This window comes from Taudactylus pleione, unplaced genomic scaffold, assembly GCF_031769625.1.
Source record: "Taudactylus pleione unplaced genomic scaffold, aTauple2 ptg000296l, whole genome shotgun sequence".
NCBI lineage: Eukaryota > Metazoa > Chordata > Amphibia > Anura > Myobatrachidae > Taudactylus > Taudactylus pleione.
In genome coordinates, this window is record NW_028284698.1 from 22,025,635 (window position 1) to 22,041,601 (window position 15,967).

General features: G+C 39.6%; 1 protein-coding gene across 3 annotated transcripts in view; it reads left to right on the forward strand.

Moving 5' to 3' along the window:
* LOC148511753 (teneurin-1) overlaps window positions 1-15,967 on the forward strand; it is a 658,333-nt gene that overhangs the window by 393,136 nt on the left and 249,230 nt on the right. For 2 of the 3 annotated variants that reach the window (XM_088482875.1, XM_088482876.1), the window contains 3 exons: window positions 2,318-2,503; window positions 3,402-3,425; window positions 4,408-4,554. In XM_088482875.1, coding sequence (XP_088339001.1) covers window positions 2,318-2,503; window positions 3,402-3,425; window positions 4,408-4,554 — 357 coding nt within the window. The remainder of the gene's footprint in view (window positions 1-2,317; window positions 2,504-3,401; window positions 3,426-4,407; window positions 4,555-15,967) is intronic. The other variant, XM_088482877.1, reaches the window with a different exon arrangement.

Here is a 15,967-nt window from a genome sequence, read left to right on the forward strand (position 1 = left end):
TATACAGCTGCTTGCATCAGTCTTCTCTTCAACCACTTAGGTTTCATTTATTTGCACCAAAAAGTGTAACTATCATTAAACAATTCAATGTCATGTTTCTAGAGATAAATGACTTTAAAGAACATTCATTTTCCACTCTTTTCATTTGCCGTAAAACTGTCCATATCAGTGATGTGCGGTGAGGTAAATGGCTGGGGAGGCACTGGCTAGTATCAGAGCCAGATGTACACATACATATATGAACCCGAGGGTACATGTGGGCATTATACAAGGGTGCAGCAGTATATAGTGCTGGAAATTTGGTGTGTTTTGATCAGGGATGTGTGGAAAAGGTAGATTAGGGGAGACAGCGCTTCACCTGCCATACACTTTTTACTCCAGAGTTATGACTATAAATATGATTAGAATAATACAAACAAGACAATTATAATATTTTCTTTACATTTTTCTTGTAATTTTTATAGTCAAAACTCTGGAGTATACCTAAAGGCCCCCATACTGTACATCAGAGATTGATGGCAGCAATCGTGCAATTTGCAATCGATTGTGTATAAAAATCTTTCCCTTTTTCAATCAATTATGGCAATTCTGCAATCTGTAATCGATTGAAAAAGGGAAAGATTTTTATACACAATCGATTGCAAATTGCAAGATTGCTGCAATCAATTGCTGATGTATGGGGGCCTTTAGTATGACAGGATAGACTCTGCTTCACCTGTCCACATCACTGGTCCATATATGTCTGGGCACAGGGCCAATTGCCAATCAGATAGCAAAATACTCCTAATTCCTGGTAAGCTGATGATCATCACATCTATATGAATCATTGGTCAAACAGATTTTCCATCCTGCTGTTATCAAACAGGCTAACATGACCCCTTTCACCAAGTACAAAATGCTCTACTGCTGCACGTCCCTCTTAATTTATGATTGCAGTCACCTGTGTTGAACTAGTTAATTGATGAGAATGATGAGTCAACACAGGTGACTGCAATAATAAATTAAGATTAAAGTCCAGGAGCAGAACATTTTGCACCTGCTGCAAGGGGTCATGTTTAATGATCTGTGTTATTTTTGTCTGAACAACTAAAGAAGATGACTTACTTAATAACTCAGACTCCCCTGTTTGCTCCTATAATGAATGGGAAAATGGCAAAGTTTATTTGCTGACTTGTAAAAGAAGGAAAACTCTGATTTAATGGTAAAATTGTAGGGTAGGGAAATCACAAAATGTGGACCTTTAGCAGAAAAAGAATTGGTCTAGCTAATCCCCATCCCCCCGACCACCCCATGAGCATATCCCCTGGATGGCACAAAGCTCAAAGGGTGTTGGGAAAATGCTCTGATGTTTTTCTAGCTTTCCTGTAAATTTACTATTAACCTGTTGCAAATTCTTTTTTTCTGGTACTTAGAGGTGTTTTTAACATTTATTTTCACAATGCAACTGTGAATATTGGATTTTAATAAACTGCTGAATTTTAGTAATCATTTCTTGTAGAGAAATGCAATAAAGCTAATAACAATTATTAAGCAAAACTTGTAACGTAAACCTCAAGTCTCTCTGCAGAATTTTTTCCTATTTATTTGTAGCACTTGTCCCTCTGATTAAATATCCCACATGGTGCAAGAGTCATTCATGTTTGACAGATCCCATCTTGGATTGTTTATTTTGTCAAGAGTGTGTTAAAATACCTGCTGTACTTGTCATATACTAAACAACTGCATGACCATAATTTTAATTAACCTGTCCTAACTCATAACAGGATCAGCGTGGTGACACAAAGTCATTTCATACTTCACTACCCACAGAGACTAGAACTGTTTACTCCAACTTAAGCAGTTTTATAACATTTGCACATGCTATTTGTTATGTGATTAACCTATGTGAGGCTACAAAATAAGAAATATGTTGTTCTGCTGCTATGATTCAGTTTTTCCTTGAATTTTGCATTTTTACACAGATCAATACATATATTCTATTTTGAGATGTGATTTTCCTACCCTCTAGAGTGCATTTGCGGCTTTCCAATCTATCACACTTTAGATGCTGGAATATTGCCCAAGTACAATTCTTTGCTGGGACTAAGTTAATATTATAAATATAATAGACTCCTAGTTTTCAACAAAGTGGTCATTTCAATATAATTTGTTTTCCTAACATAATAAAAAGTTTACAGAACTGTTATCCGTAAATTAACTTAATGCTGTAAAATTGAGTTGCTCTATTAGGGTATAAATTGCTTTTAGTACATTGGCAGTGCCGACATAAAACCTTTCTGTGACATAATCATACTCTGGCTCACTATTGCTCCTCTAGAGCTGTGCGCAGTGGACTGTGGAAGTCACGGTGTGTGCTCAGGAGGTGTCTGTCAATGTGAAGAAGGCTGGGGAGGAGCCAGCTGTGAAGAACGCATCTGTCACCCAAACTGTGCTGAACATGGTCAGTGTAAAGATGGAAAATGCGAATGCAGTCCCGGATGGGAGGGTGAACGATGTACAGTTGGTGAGTCCATCAAAGTCGTTAAGTTTGTCTGCTCTGTTTAAGAAAAATGAAGTTCAAAGAAAGACAGATATTAGATTTTATTTGCTGTATTATGCAAAATCAGGGGCACGGTTAGGTTTGTTTTCCTATTCAATAACTGACCATTCAGACCAAGGCATTTGTGACATCTAGAGCTCCTCTTTACAGTGTCACAAAGCTCTATAGAGTTCTATCAACCGTCACCAATAATATGCTGCATATATTAATATATTGTATATCCCTGATCTTGTTAAGTGTAGAAAGCAGACTTTATGTAGTCACCATCTATAACTTTAAAGGGATGCTGGTTTCTACTGATAATTTACATTAAGTTAGTTCATGCTAGTTTTCCACATAATTGTAGCATTGACCATAATGCAAATAATAATGCAACAAACATGTTATTATAGTGCAATAGCTAGTGACATAAAAATGTTACATGGGCAACCAAAATGAAAACAATGCAAATTTCTATAGTTTACTGGACAGATAAAAATGTTGTCTTTAAGGGGATCACATTCATTTCTGTAAATATATTGCTAAATATTATACTGGGGTTTACTTTTTGAGATAATGTAAAGCAATTGGAGAGGTTACAATATTTACTGTATTTCATTGAATTTAGACTATTGATATGCTTTAAGAAGACAAGGGATACCTTTGATGGACTAATTACATTTCTTATTCATGAGAGTCCCTAGAATATGTTTCAGAGGTATGGGAGTCACAATAGGGGAACAACTTGCATCATGCTTTGCTGTAATCATGAAGACATTCCATTGTGCAAATCTAATATTACCTACTCCGTATACCTTACAGTCTTGGCTGTGTGTCTACTTATTCATGTTATAGTTGTGTTTTTCTGTTTTTTCCCATACAGCTCACTACTTGGATGCTGTACGAGGTAAGGTTTTGGAAACAAAGGCATTGTTTCATAATTATATGTGATAATTGTACAATGATTAATTACGAGTAATGTGTATCACAATATTATAGTGCACAAATATTCCACAGGGCTTATTTAGTCATTCACATCAATCCCTGCCCCTGTGGATTTTACACAGACATATATTAGGATTCATTTTTCGTTAGAAGATAATTAACCTCCCAGTATGTTTTTGGTCTGTGAGAGGAAACCGAAGTACGTGATGGAAACTTACACAAACAAGGGAGAACATACAAACTCCACACTGGTTGGACCCAAGAACTCAGTGCTGTGAGTCAGCAAGCTAACCATTGTGCCCCCTGATGCCCATCATCATTCTTTATTTATAAAGTGGCAGGTCATTAGGCAGTACTGTGTCTTGTGTAAGCTGAGATGTGCTGACCCTGTATAAGCATGGGAATCCGGAAAGGTATGAAATAAAGTACATGGGTGTAGGGTATGTGGTGCGGGTCCCCTAAACCCAGGGACCCATAAGCACCACACACCCTGCACTCATTATAGTTACGCCACTGAGTACATTGCATAACATAATAGCTAGGATTTGATTGGTTACTATGGACAACACCTCCATGAGTCCTTTTTAGGAGGTTTGCTAAATCTCTCTTATAGATAGGTTTTTCTTATCATCCCTTTAATTCGGGACATGTGAATTACACAGGTTCTGTGGCTGCTTAACACCAGGTGAAGCGGAGAAGTTAGCCAGCTAAAGAATCTGTGTAATTCATATGTCTGCTGAATTAAAGGGATTATTTGGCAAGCCTAGTTATAGGTATTATTCACTATAGTTATGATGTATCTCCTAGTCTAATTCAGTGCACAGATTTAGCTGCAATTATATTGGCCATTACTAACAACAAACACAACCAAATGTTAGCAATACTCATTGTTCAATGTGATGCAAATGTATATTAGGCTAACATAAGTTTATATCTCTTTGTAGATGGCTGCCCAGGTCTCTGTTATGGCAATGGCAGGTGTACACTTGACCAAAATGGGTGGCACTGTGTATGTCAAGTTGGCTGGAGTGGAATAGGGTGCAACATTATTATGGAAATGGTTTGCGCTGATAATGTGGACAATGATTCAGGTACTTGCTGCTCCTCAGATGCAGTATATGATCTGCAGGTTATATTTGAATTTAATGTAGTATGTAGGTATATGCAATTGTCTTGATGTTATTTAGTTGTTGTTTTTTTGCGAATGATGATATATTATAAAGTCAATTAGACAATTGGAATCACGGTATGAGGTTTCAGCATCAGGCAACAAAACTAATAATTGGGATAAAGAAAATTCTGGGGTAGTGTGCATATGAAATAGTTAAATGAAACACAAGTTTCAATATGATAGCTAGGATTCACATGAGAAAGGGGTTAAAGTGTATTTATAAGACATAACAGTGGTTTATATAGCAACTAAAGCTGTTATCTACTCTATAATAATCCCTGGACTCGACTGCTGCATCCTCCTCTTATCTACCCTTCCCCTCAGCCACCTGTCCCTGCTTCAATCTGCCGTAAATGTTACATGAAGACTGATCTTCCCCTCTTGTCAATCCACATCTGCCATAATATTCATAGTCCTACAATGGATCCCTAATGTACTCCAGAATGTAATTAATATTCACCCTCGCCTACAATGTCATCAACAAGACCAAATACCACAGCTTCATACATCTAAAACCTCATCTCAAAATACTCTTCCTAATGGCCACTTAGATTTTTTGTGACTTGTGCCTCACCTCCTCTCTGTTAAACACCCGTCACTCATGTTTCTCTGCTACTGACCTATGGAATTTAATTCTTCAAACACTCTTCGAAATCCTACAATATTTCATTGCTAGAGGTTACCATATTTCAACCTATTCCACTCATTCTAGTATACTTTTACTACTGTCCCAATCTTCTGCCCTTTTTACCATAAATTGTAAGCTGTCCTTACCCTCTGTTCTCATGTCCATATTTTTGTCTATTCCCAATTTTATGAAAGGTCCAGCATTGCATTGCCCAGTGGTGCCATACAAATCACTGATGATGATAATAATAATAATAATAATAATACTAATAATAATAATAATAATTATACTGTAGTAATAATAATAATAATAATAATAATAATAATAATAATAGCAAAATCATAATTGAAAATTTGTTCCATATTAATCAATTCCCCATTGTCAGTTTTATATAATTAGTCAAATTCTTTAATGTCGCAATAGAAATCAATTACTGGATACACAGCTTTAAGCTGTAAAGCATCATTAATTGCTGAAAAGATGTAAAATTGCACTAATTTGCTCATAAACACATGTCTTTCATGTATAATGATTGCAGATATACTTCAGTGTTCTGCATAATAAATTATTCTGTGTATTGTTACTTAGAAATTTACATCAAAATGATCCAATGCAAATGGAAAGGAATAATAGTTTCAGGACTGAAGATGAAAGCATTACAGAATAGGGTTGAGTTTTAAATGGTAAATGTTAAGCATATATGGGATAAACTAGATTACAAAACACTAATGCTTAGCACGTTTAGTGCTATGTTTTTGTGGATGCAAAATATTTCTTTTTAACAATGCATCATTATTCAGATTGTAATTTCTTTTGTCTGTGTATAACAGATGGATTAGATTACTTCCAGTATTTGCATTTAATGATCTAGCACACATAGCCCTTACGTGTAAGCAGCAAATCATAAAAGAGTGGTAGATAATGCTTCTCCAGATCAAACTATCACATACAGTGAAATATAAAAATGATGGAAGTTTGTTCATACTGGGAAGATTTGGAACAAATTGTTATTACCTGTAAAGTCCAAATGAGAGTCAAGGTGGCTGGTGTAACATAAGGTTTCAAAGGCCTGTGTAAAATAAGATACAAAATCACACAAAATGTAGTACATTTAAAGAACATGACATCTATAATAAAATCCTCTTAATGTCAGTCTAGCAGTTGTACACTAGAGCAGAGGGGTGCCCCCTTTCTCCCCCGAGACCCCCTACTCTCAGAGTTCTTAGTGGCTGCTAGGGACAGAAAGAAAGAGGTTCCTCCCCCTGCCACTCATGCCTTTTCCTGGCAAAAAGTGAACATAGAATGAGAGTGATGAAATGACTACACATATGTAAGAGCCTAGGATTTGTTTCCTTAAAGGAACTTCAAAGTGAAATGGCGGAGATGTACTAAGCCTCACAGAGAGATAAAGTGCCAACCAATCAGCTCCTAATTGTAATTTTTACAGACTGTGGGGAAGATTTACTTAGCCTTGGAAAGAGATAAAGTACCAATCAATCAGCTCCTACCTGTCAGTTTACAGGTTGTGTTTGAAAAATGACAGTTAGGAGCTGATTGGTTGGTACTATGGATCTTATTCAGAGGCGGCCGTACGGTCAACAACCGTACGGCCGCCTCGATGTTTTGCCAGTGCGCATGCGCACGAGGGAGCCGGCTCCCTCGTGCGCATGCGTAAGACCCGCTACGACCGACAGCGCCGGTCGTAGCGGGTCTCTTTCCAAAGGGGGCGAGCTGTCGATGTTGATTGACAGCTCGCCCCATTTGGAAGGCATGCCGGGGGGGGGTGGCAGCCCAAACGGAGGCATTCCTATGGGAACGCCTGCCGTTTGGGGGAGGCCCCACTGACATCACTAGTGATGTCAGTGGAGAGCTTCCGGCTCTGACAGAGCCAGAAGCTCTCCGGGGCTTACGACAAGTGAGACCCTACCCTAGGGTCTCATCGTAAGCCCCGATGGTCATGATGGTCTCTGACCATCGCGACCATCACCCTAACGGACCGCAACAGAGGTGGGGAGTCAGGATGCAAGTGGCCGCCCAGTTTCTGAGCGACCGCTTGCATCCTCCGACTGCCTCTGAATGAGGCCCTATCTCTCTCCACTTTATCTCTCTCCAAGACTTAGTACATCTACTGTATGATTAATAACCTACTGCCAATACTTAAGATATTATATTGCCATGTTAGCTAAGTTCTTGTTCTTTATCATACAGTAGAAAAAGTACAACGGTATAAACAAATCCTACTATATAATGTACAATGAAATTTTCTAAACTCCTAAGTGATAGGAACAGATCTGATGTTAGCCTGGTGATAGCAGCATCTTCCTGAAGAACTAAAAGTTTCTCAAATTCAGGCCTGATTAGAATTGGTCTTTGTGACTAACATTCTATAATTGAGTGAACTGCACCTTGCCCTGCATCTGTCTGGTCTACTTCAGTTCTCTGTAGGTAAGAGAGCTACTGTAGAATATTATGGGAATAAATCTATGATAGTAGTCTGCCATTCCAATAAATTAGTATTTTGTAATTTGGTAGTATCACCACAGTTGAAGATACACTAAGCCCAATTTTAAATCTTTCTAATATGATTTATCGGGATCGGTATTCAAATCCCGACGTCGGAAGACCGGCAACTGAAGTTCCCGACAGGTAAGTATTTTAACTATAACTAACTTTACTCACCCCCTAACCCTAACCCCCCCTGTAAGTGCCTAAACCTAACCCCCCCTTCCCCGTAGCCTAAACCTAAGTCTCCCAGGTGGGTGCCTAACCCTAACCCCCCCTTCCCATAGCCTAACCCTAGCCCTCCCAGTGCCTAGCCCTAAGTCCCCTTCGGGGAGCCCCTAATCAAACACCCCCCCGCGCCCGCCGCCCGGCTTACCTTCGTTCAGAATGCCAGGCGTTGGGCTCCCGGCATAGGTAAAATGACAGGCGTCAGGATTTCAACACCTGCCATTAGACCCCTGCCGGGATTAGACAGTCGGGAAGCCGTCGGTCGTCATTTCGACTGTCAGCTTCCTAACTGCATCCCGATTTATCTAATAAAATTAAAAAGCTATATATTGTATACATACTTTGTATAGAAAGACTTGCTGTATACTTTTTGGCAGTGTATGTTACAAATAGCAGTTAAGCAGCCAATTTGGAGTGCCACCATTGATCTTGATGTCTGCCCATGTAGTAACTTCTCCTATATGTGTGTGCCCACATCTCCACTCCCCCATCTACACAATTCCACTTCTAAACTGTATTCTCCATAGAATACCACACATACATTGTCTCTTCCCTCTCTATTGTACATTTTGAGTTATTAGTAAGCCCCTCCTTCTTAGTGATTGTCATCAAGGTATTTAAATGTGTAAGTTCTGTCAGAACCACAGATTTTGTCCATGAGTCTTTGAAATGTGGCCATCACTTGATGCAGAAACAGTGACATCCATTCAAATGAATAGAAACACATAGGAGTGTCAAACTTGGCATTAGATTTTAGTAAGATCTCCTAGTAAGATATAAAGTCGCACTAAGGCATTCCAGCAATCAATCCACCATTGTTTTGTAATTGACATTATTGGACAGGGTTTCATGAAATTTACATGGCAAATCTGCATACTATTCATGGGCCCTGGTTGAAAAATCTGTTAATTCATCTTTTCTTTTTGACAGAGGGCTGCAAATAAGTACTGCCACTTTACCAGTTTAGCAATAGCAAGATCATGTCACCTGGTTTCAACATCCTAATTTCAGGATATTAATTACAATGCCTTCCTTGATTATTCTGTACATGTTTGAGATTGTCCCCAAGGCAACTCCTAAGATCTAATACATACTGCAACATGTTTTTAGAAGAGCTTTCTTCTTCCCAAGATTGGACTTCAGTGTTTAATTAATTTTACATGCCTGTGAGAGCTAAATAGTTGACATATATTGATTGTAATATGTAAAGATTTTAGAGCATCCTGCATTAATTTAGGCTTACAGGAGTTGGATAGGCGTCAATGTGCCATCGCCCAAAATTATCTATGGAGTCCAGCAACGCCTAATACTAAATAAATGACATACTGTTTTCTGCAAGGTACTGTATACTTCCTATTAGTGGATATTTATTTTTACATATGTTGCATAGTTGTCCTACACTACAGTATGTGTTATTTCCTTACTGTACAGTATTTCTGATTAAACATGAGAATCTTCAAAGCTCAATGACAAATGTTTGGTGCTAGAGTACAGTAAATTCTCACTTTTATTCACTTTTAAGATGACTTCAGTACTTTCATATACTTAATGCTTATAAATCATTTTAGGTCTGTCTGTCTTCAGCCAGATGGTATGATTCAGTTAGGTTTAGAAATTTGCTGAACTGTAGTTCAGCATTTTAATGTTGAGTCCTAGGCTGTTACACACATGAAAATATAGTCTTTTCATATTAACATATCCATAAAGCAAAGTTCAAGCTGTCATTAAGGAAGATTTTACCGTCTGATTTGCTTGATTTTGTCAATTCTTTAGAGCTAAAAGTGCAATGTTAGAAAAATGGGAACAGTTGCAAAATTATATATTATAAAACTATGGATTCATGTAATCTCCACTTAAATGAAGGTAGTTATCATTTATTTAAGAAACCTTTGAACTGAAATACAAATGAATGTTTTTATATCACTGATGGGAAATTTCACCCATGTAACTTCGTTAATGCCTTATAGCAATATATATTTTTTTCTTTTATCTCTTTTAATATGTGATTACAATTTTCAAAGTGCTCGGCGCACTGTGTACACTGATTACATTTAAATGACGTTGCTGGGCTGGGAAATGCATATGATGCAGGTGCCAGTGGGACTACATATCTCTGAAACCACTGGAGTCCTGAGCATAGGTCATTAACTATTCTACTGACTGAGAGGTTTATGAAATATAAATAACATTTGACTAACTATAGTATTCTATTAACAATGGTAAGTTACAAACACTACACCACTGCTAGAAAGCACTGTAATTATTATGCTTCTCGTTATTCATATTATGTAAATCAAGGAAATACAACATACAGTAAAATTGAAAAATGTTGGAATTCATTGTTAAACTACATCTCAATGCTACACCCATTTTATAATAGGAAGAGTATAATATTAAACTGAGTAGTTATAATCTGCTACTAATTAGTATCTTGGCCACATTTAGGGGCATATGTATCAAAGCTTGATGTGAGATAAAATTGTGAGATATAAATCCCCAACCAATCAGCTTCTAACTTACATTTTGCAGGCTGTGTTTAAAAAATGATAGTTAGGAGCTGATTGGTTGGTGATATATATATCACAATTTTATCTCACATCAAGCTTTGATACATATGCCCCTTAGTAATTGATCCCTTTCAGTGGCGGCTCCAGAGGTGTCATCTGCAGCGCAGTCCACAATTCAAATAGGGGAACCAAACCAACTGCCAGTGAGTCCTGGCCAGAGATGTTTAGAAGTGTTTTCGGTGACAGTTAGTGTGGCTCCCCTATTTGAATTTTGGACTGCGCTGCAGCCCAACCTCTGGAGCCCCCACCAACCCCTATTGTTAAAAGGCACCTACAGTGAACAAGGACTTCTTATAGAACGCACACTGCAAGTGTATCTAGTAATCATTAAATTGTATATACACTTCCACATAAGGAATATACACTGTTCTTATGGCTAATGGTTTTTATTGACCAGCCAGACTAGCAGCAATGGCCATTCCATATAGAAATTTAGATTTGTAATGTGGCACCTGCATAAATTATATTTTATATAGATATAAGTGAGCATTGGAGAATGCCTTCATACACAGAGGCTTTTAAACATGCTTTGTTTTGGCTTTACCATTGCTTGCATGGAAAAAAAGCAGGGAGCATTGGTTTATATATCAAACACATAATTTATACCAGAGGTTCACAACCTCAACCCCGAGTATCCCCAAAAGGTCATGTTTTGAGGGTCTGTCTGTGGAAGCAGGTGGGATAATTAGTGAATTACTGATTATAGAAATTCAGAAAACATGACGTGTTGGTGCTACTTGAGGACTTGAGAACCAGTGATTTATACAGATATGGATGACAGGCAAATCATTGATGTAACAGGAAGGGCTCTCTCTGCCACCCTGTCATGCTACATAAATGGTTAAACTGATATATCTTAGGGTTCCTCCTGCCACCATATTTTACTTATCCACAATATGCACACTGATAATAAGGGTTGGCCACACTATCTCCCAGTAAAAGTGGTTTTACCAATTCATCGTAGATAAATTACTAGCAGTAACCTGTAACCCACCTGCCACTAACTGACAGTGAGGTCTGATCAAGTTTTTTTTTTTTCAACACGATTTACATCACCGAAACTCTGTTGATTTGATGCTTCTGAAACTCACAAATTTAGTGAGTTTAGCTGTGGCCAAGTTGGCCGATGGTGAAGCAGATCGAGATATCTCCCCTGAGTAGCAAGTTTAGAGATTACTCACCTGAGTTTGCAGTGTTTTCTCTCTGCCAAAAAAAGCTTAACTAGCCCCGGGCTGCTCAGCCAGTCCTGGTACCTAAAAATATGGGGTAAAAAACAAGTAGGGTTGCTCCGTATTTTAGGAACCAGCACTGGGCTGCTATGCCTGTCCTGGTTTTAAAAATAGGGGGAAAAACTGCATTTGGGTCCCCCTACTTTTAAAATCAGCACTGGGCTCAAATCCATCTGGGGTGTAATGCCACAGCCAAGGGACCCTAAAACCGCGTCACCCCAGCCAAAGCATTATCACCCCAAGCCAATCAGCCCATGCTGGGGATCTCAAAGGAGGTGGAGACCCCCCAATAAAGAGGTCACCCCTCTCCCGAGCACCCCAGGCTTAATCTGAAGCCCGGGGCTCCTCCCTGCACCTCTGGGCTGTGGGTACAGGGGGTAATAGTACTGTAAATAGTAAAAAACTATTGTTTTACAATACACATACACTGCTAACCGGCTCCTGATTGACTGAATAGCCCATGTATTAACTGTCAGGAGCAAGAGCCAATCAGCGCCGTTCTACAGTTAGCGGCCGCTAATTGGCTCTGGTTCCTGACAGTTCACATGTGGGTTGAGCAGTCAAGAGGCAGTTAGCGGGGTATATGGTCACACACATACATCACTAATGTAAGTGTACTGTATGGTCTGGGTGCCGGTTTTCTTTTTTTTTGCCAAGACACAGGGATGCTACAGAGACCGATGCCAGGATGGAGGTAAGTAAAGGATATTTTTTCACAGGTACTCCCATTGGATGTCTCCTTGGAAAAGTGGACAGATCGTCAGGCAGCAGGTATGTGTGAGTGAGGTCGGTGTATGTAATAAAGTTATACTTTCTAAGGGGTCTGTATGTTGTGGTTTTTAACTACTCCAGCTTTGGCTGGGGTGACCCAGTGATAGTGTCCCCTGGCTGTGGCATTACACTCAGGCTGGATTTGAGTCCGGTGCTGGTTTTAAAAATAGGGGGACCTCTACGCAATTATTTTCCCCTATTTTTAAAACCAGGACAGGCTCAGCAGCCCAGTACTGGTTCCTAAAATACGTGGTAACCCTACTTGTTTTTTACCCCGTATTTTTGGGAACCAGGACTGACTAAGCAGCCCAGGGCTGGTTATGCTTTTTGGTGGGGACCCTACGTAATTTTATTTTACATTTCACTCTTTTTTGGCTATTTACAGGCAGAAACATACATGGATCACACTGATCTGTGTATGCTTCTGCAGAACTCGCAGCTCACAGGTAGGTGAATTGATTTCACAAATTTGGACATGAGTTTTGTATGTTCTCATGAGAGTTTTGAAACTCTCATCTTGGTAAATTCACAAATCCTATCTTCACTAGTGAAAAGTTACTCAAGTTTGGCAGATCGTGAATTGAAGAGAGTTTGCTAAGTCTCCAGACTTTTCATGTAGCAAAGGAGATTTCTCTCCCAAGTTTGACATTAGTAAATTTGCAAGTGAGGAAAAAATGGACAAACTCTGAGATTGCTAACTCGACCAAACTCGATTGTTAGTAAATTTACCCCGAGTGTCAACTGCAAGATAAGATGAAGGAGAATAGTTGCTTCTACCATCAGGCTTTTTCAATTGCACTTGGATCTGTTCATTCCATGTGTAGTTTTTGCAGCATCTCTATCCTGTTGACTGTGACAAGTTCTCCCTGACTCTAGGTCAGAATTGTCTCATGTTGAAAAACACAGGATTGTCATGGAACATGTTAGAAGGCTAAAGCTACATACACATGGTACGATCTGTACCAACAAAGACTTGAAAGATATCTTTCAGTGAAGTCAAGGGGCACATCTGCTAGGCGACTAGGGAAAGACAGTACACTTACAACATTGTGATCGTACCATCGTTCCCTATCCCCTGCAGTGCCTACACTGAACGATTAGTCATTCAGTGTAGGCACCCTCCATCATCCACGAACATGGCCAATCTGTCGTTATCGGCAGATTGACCGGCATGTTCGGGCGATGATTGATGTCAGAAATGATCAGCGGGAGCGCGCATCGCTTGTCGTTTCCAACATTTTAGTGCACGATTCATGCACGATTAATGAGCGATTGAATGATAACGATATTGTTATCGTTCAATCGCTCATTAATATCGCCTAGTGGATGTGCACCATCATCCTGCCACATCTCAGGCAAAGTTGATAATATCATGCAAGTTGACCTGCATGTACGGACAATCATAGATATCATTATCGTTCATGCGGGAACATGCATCGTTGGTCCTTCACTGTATAAAAAGGAATGATATATCATTGAATATCGTTCTCGTTCATATTGTTCATAGCTATCGTATCGTGTGTACGCACCTTAATTGTTCCCTATGTCATAAAAATGCAGCAGTAAACATGCGTTGTGCAGAGAATTTGTGAAAGAGTCTAGAATGTACATACTTTATATGGAATTCTGGAGCTGATTCAAAGCCGCTCGCTAGATGCGAAAGCTCGCACAATATGTATGCAAATTGTGTAGGCATTGCAATCGCATAGCAATGCATTAGCTCGCCCAGTATTTCTTAGAGACCAATTACATAGTGCGTGCAGACACCCACCAGCCTGTCTTAAGATGCCCACTTGTGCACATCATGTCCAGGCAGTGTATGCAACCATCGGTACATCGGGTAACATCGGATGCGATCGCAGCGCTTGAGGCTGACCATACCCTGCCGCAAGCACTGCGAGCAGTTGTGTAAAAACAAGCCAGGTGACGTGTACTATGATGCTGTATTATAATTATGCACACCTCTGAAACGCCATTGAGATGCTCAGGCACGCCTGCGTTTGCACCTCCACTTGACCGTTTTTTAATGGCCAGCCCCTGTTACCATCTACAAATGGCTTCCCCTGTCACTCACTCTGCTGGGCTGTGTATGCGCAGCGAGCAAATGCATTGTGAATGTTTGCTAAGGTATGCGCATGCACACTGCATACCATCGACAGCAGCGAGCATTTGCATCTTAGCGAGTGGGTCTGAATGAGCTCCTCTGATCATTATATTTAATTCCTACACAAAGGTGGCAGGTAGTAACTAATCCAGGTTGTTTATCAAATCTTGCATGTGAATCTGTCTGGACCTTATTACACATTTTTACATTACTCTCGGTAGAAGGGAGTGTTATTGCACCCTTTCTATGCACTGCCAGGATGAGAAAGGGCTCTGCCTACTATCTAACCTGGCAAAAATCTCCTGGTCAAATTACTTTCAGTATATCTGCTCCAGTATCTAATATCCACCGCACCCCCTTCTGAACTGAAATAGACCCTGTGGTCAGATCCTGGGCAGTAGTCTGCCTGCTGTTGCTACCTTCTAACCATATTCTTTGTACTGCTCTTACCTTCTTGACAGATGCCGAAAAGGAAATATTAATGGCTCTTTCCGATGCTTGACTTCAATCTACTTTTTGTTCATGTATCATGCATCCCTCTGTGCTGCAGTTAATCCTCTCCTTAAAGTCCAAACCAGTACTCCAAACGCTTCCTGGGTTTATCTAATCTCTTGACACCAGTTATAACTGTGAAAGCACATGCTTGCCCCGCCACCAAACTCTGACTACCAAAATATTCGTCGCAGGGTTCCACTTACCATGAATACACTTCTACTGATGTTCCAAAGATTTAGTGTACCACTGGAATTCAGGATGCACCATTCAAAACCTTCTGGCACTGTATTGTGCTTGGTAGATAGGGCTAATGTATTGCTGCTACCTGCTCAAGGGCCACAGCTTCATCAGCTCCAATAGACCACCTCTGATGGGGGACCTCTCAATGCACCACAGAACTCGGATTACCTTAAGCAGCATTAAAACATTGCCCTAGTGACCCAATCCCCAATGAACTACTAGGGTGAGATAGAGCACCTGTTTATAATTAGAACTACATGATTCATTTAAAGTTAAAGTTTTACAGTAAGTGCATTGAGCTGTTCAATAACACTTACAGTGTAACAGCTCCAGACATCAACCCTTTGCTAAAAGATTTCCTGCAACATGTGCAATGTGTTACAACAAGGTTAAAACCAAATGTCTGTGAATACTGCAGAACGTACTAGAACAGTTCACCATGATTAAACACCGATATGTGCAAAGCCTTAAGGTATAAACAGAATATTTTCATAGTGTGCAATCTGCATTCAAATTGTATTGCTGCTGATAAATGTTTATTTGGTCAATATAATACAACTGGAAAGCAA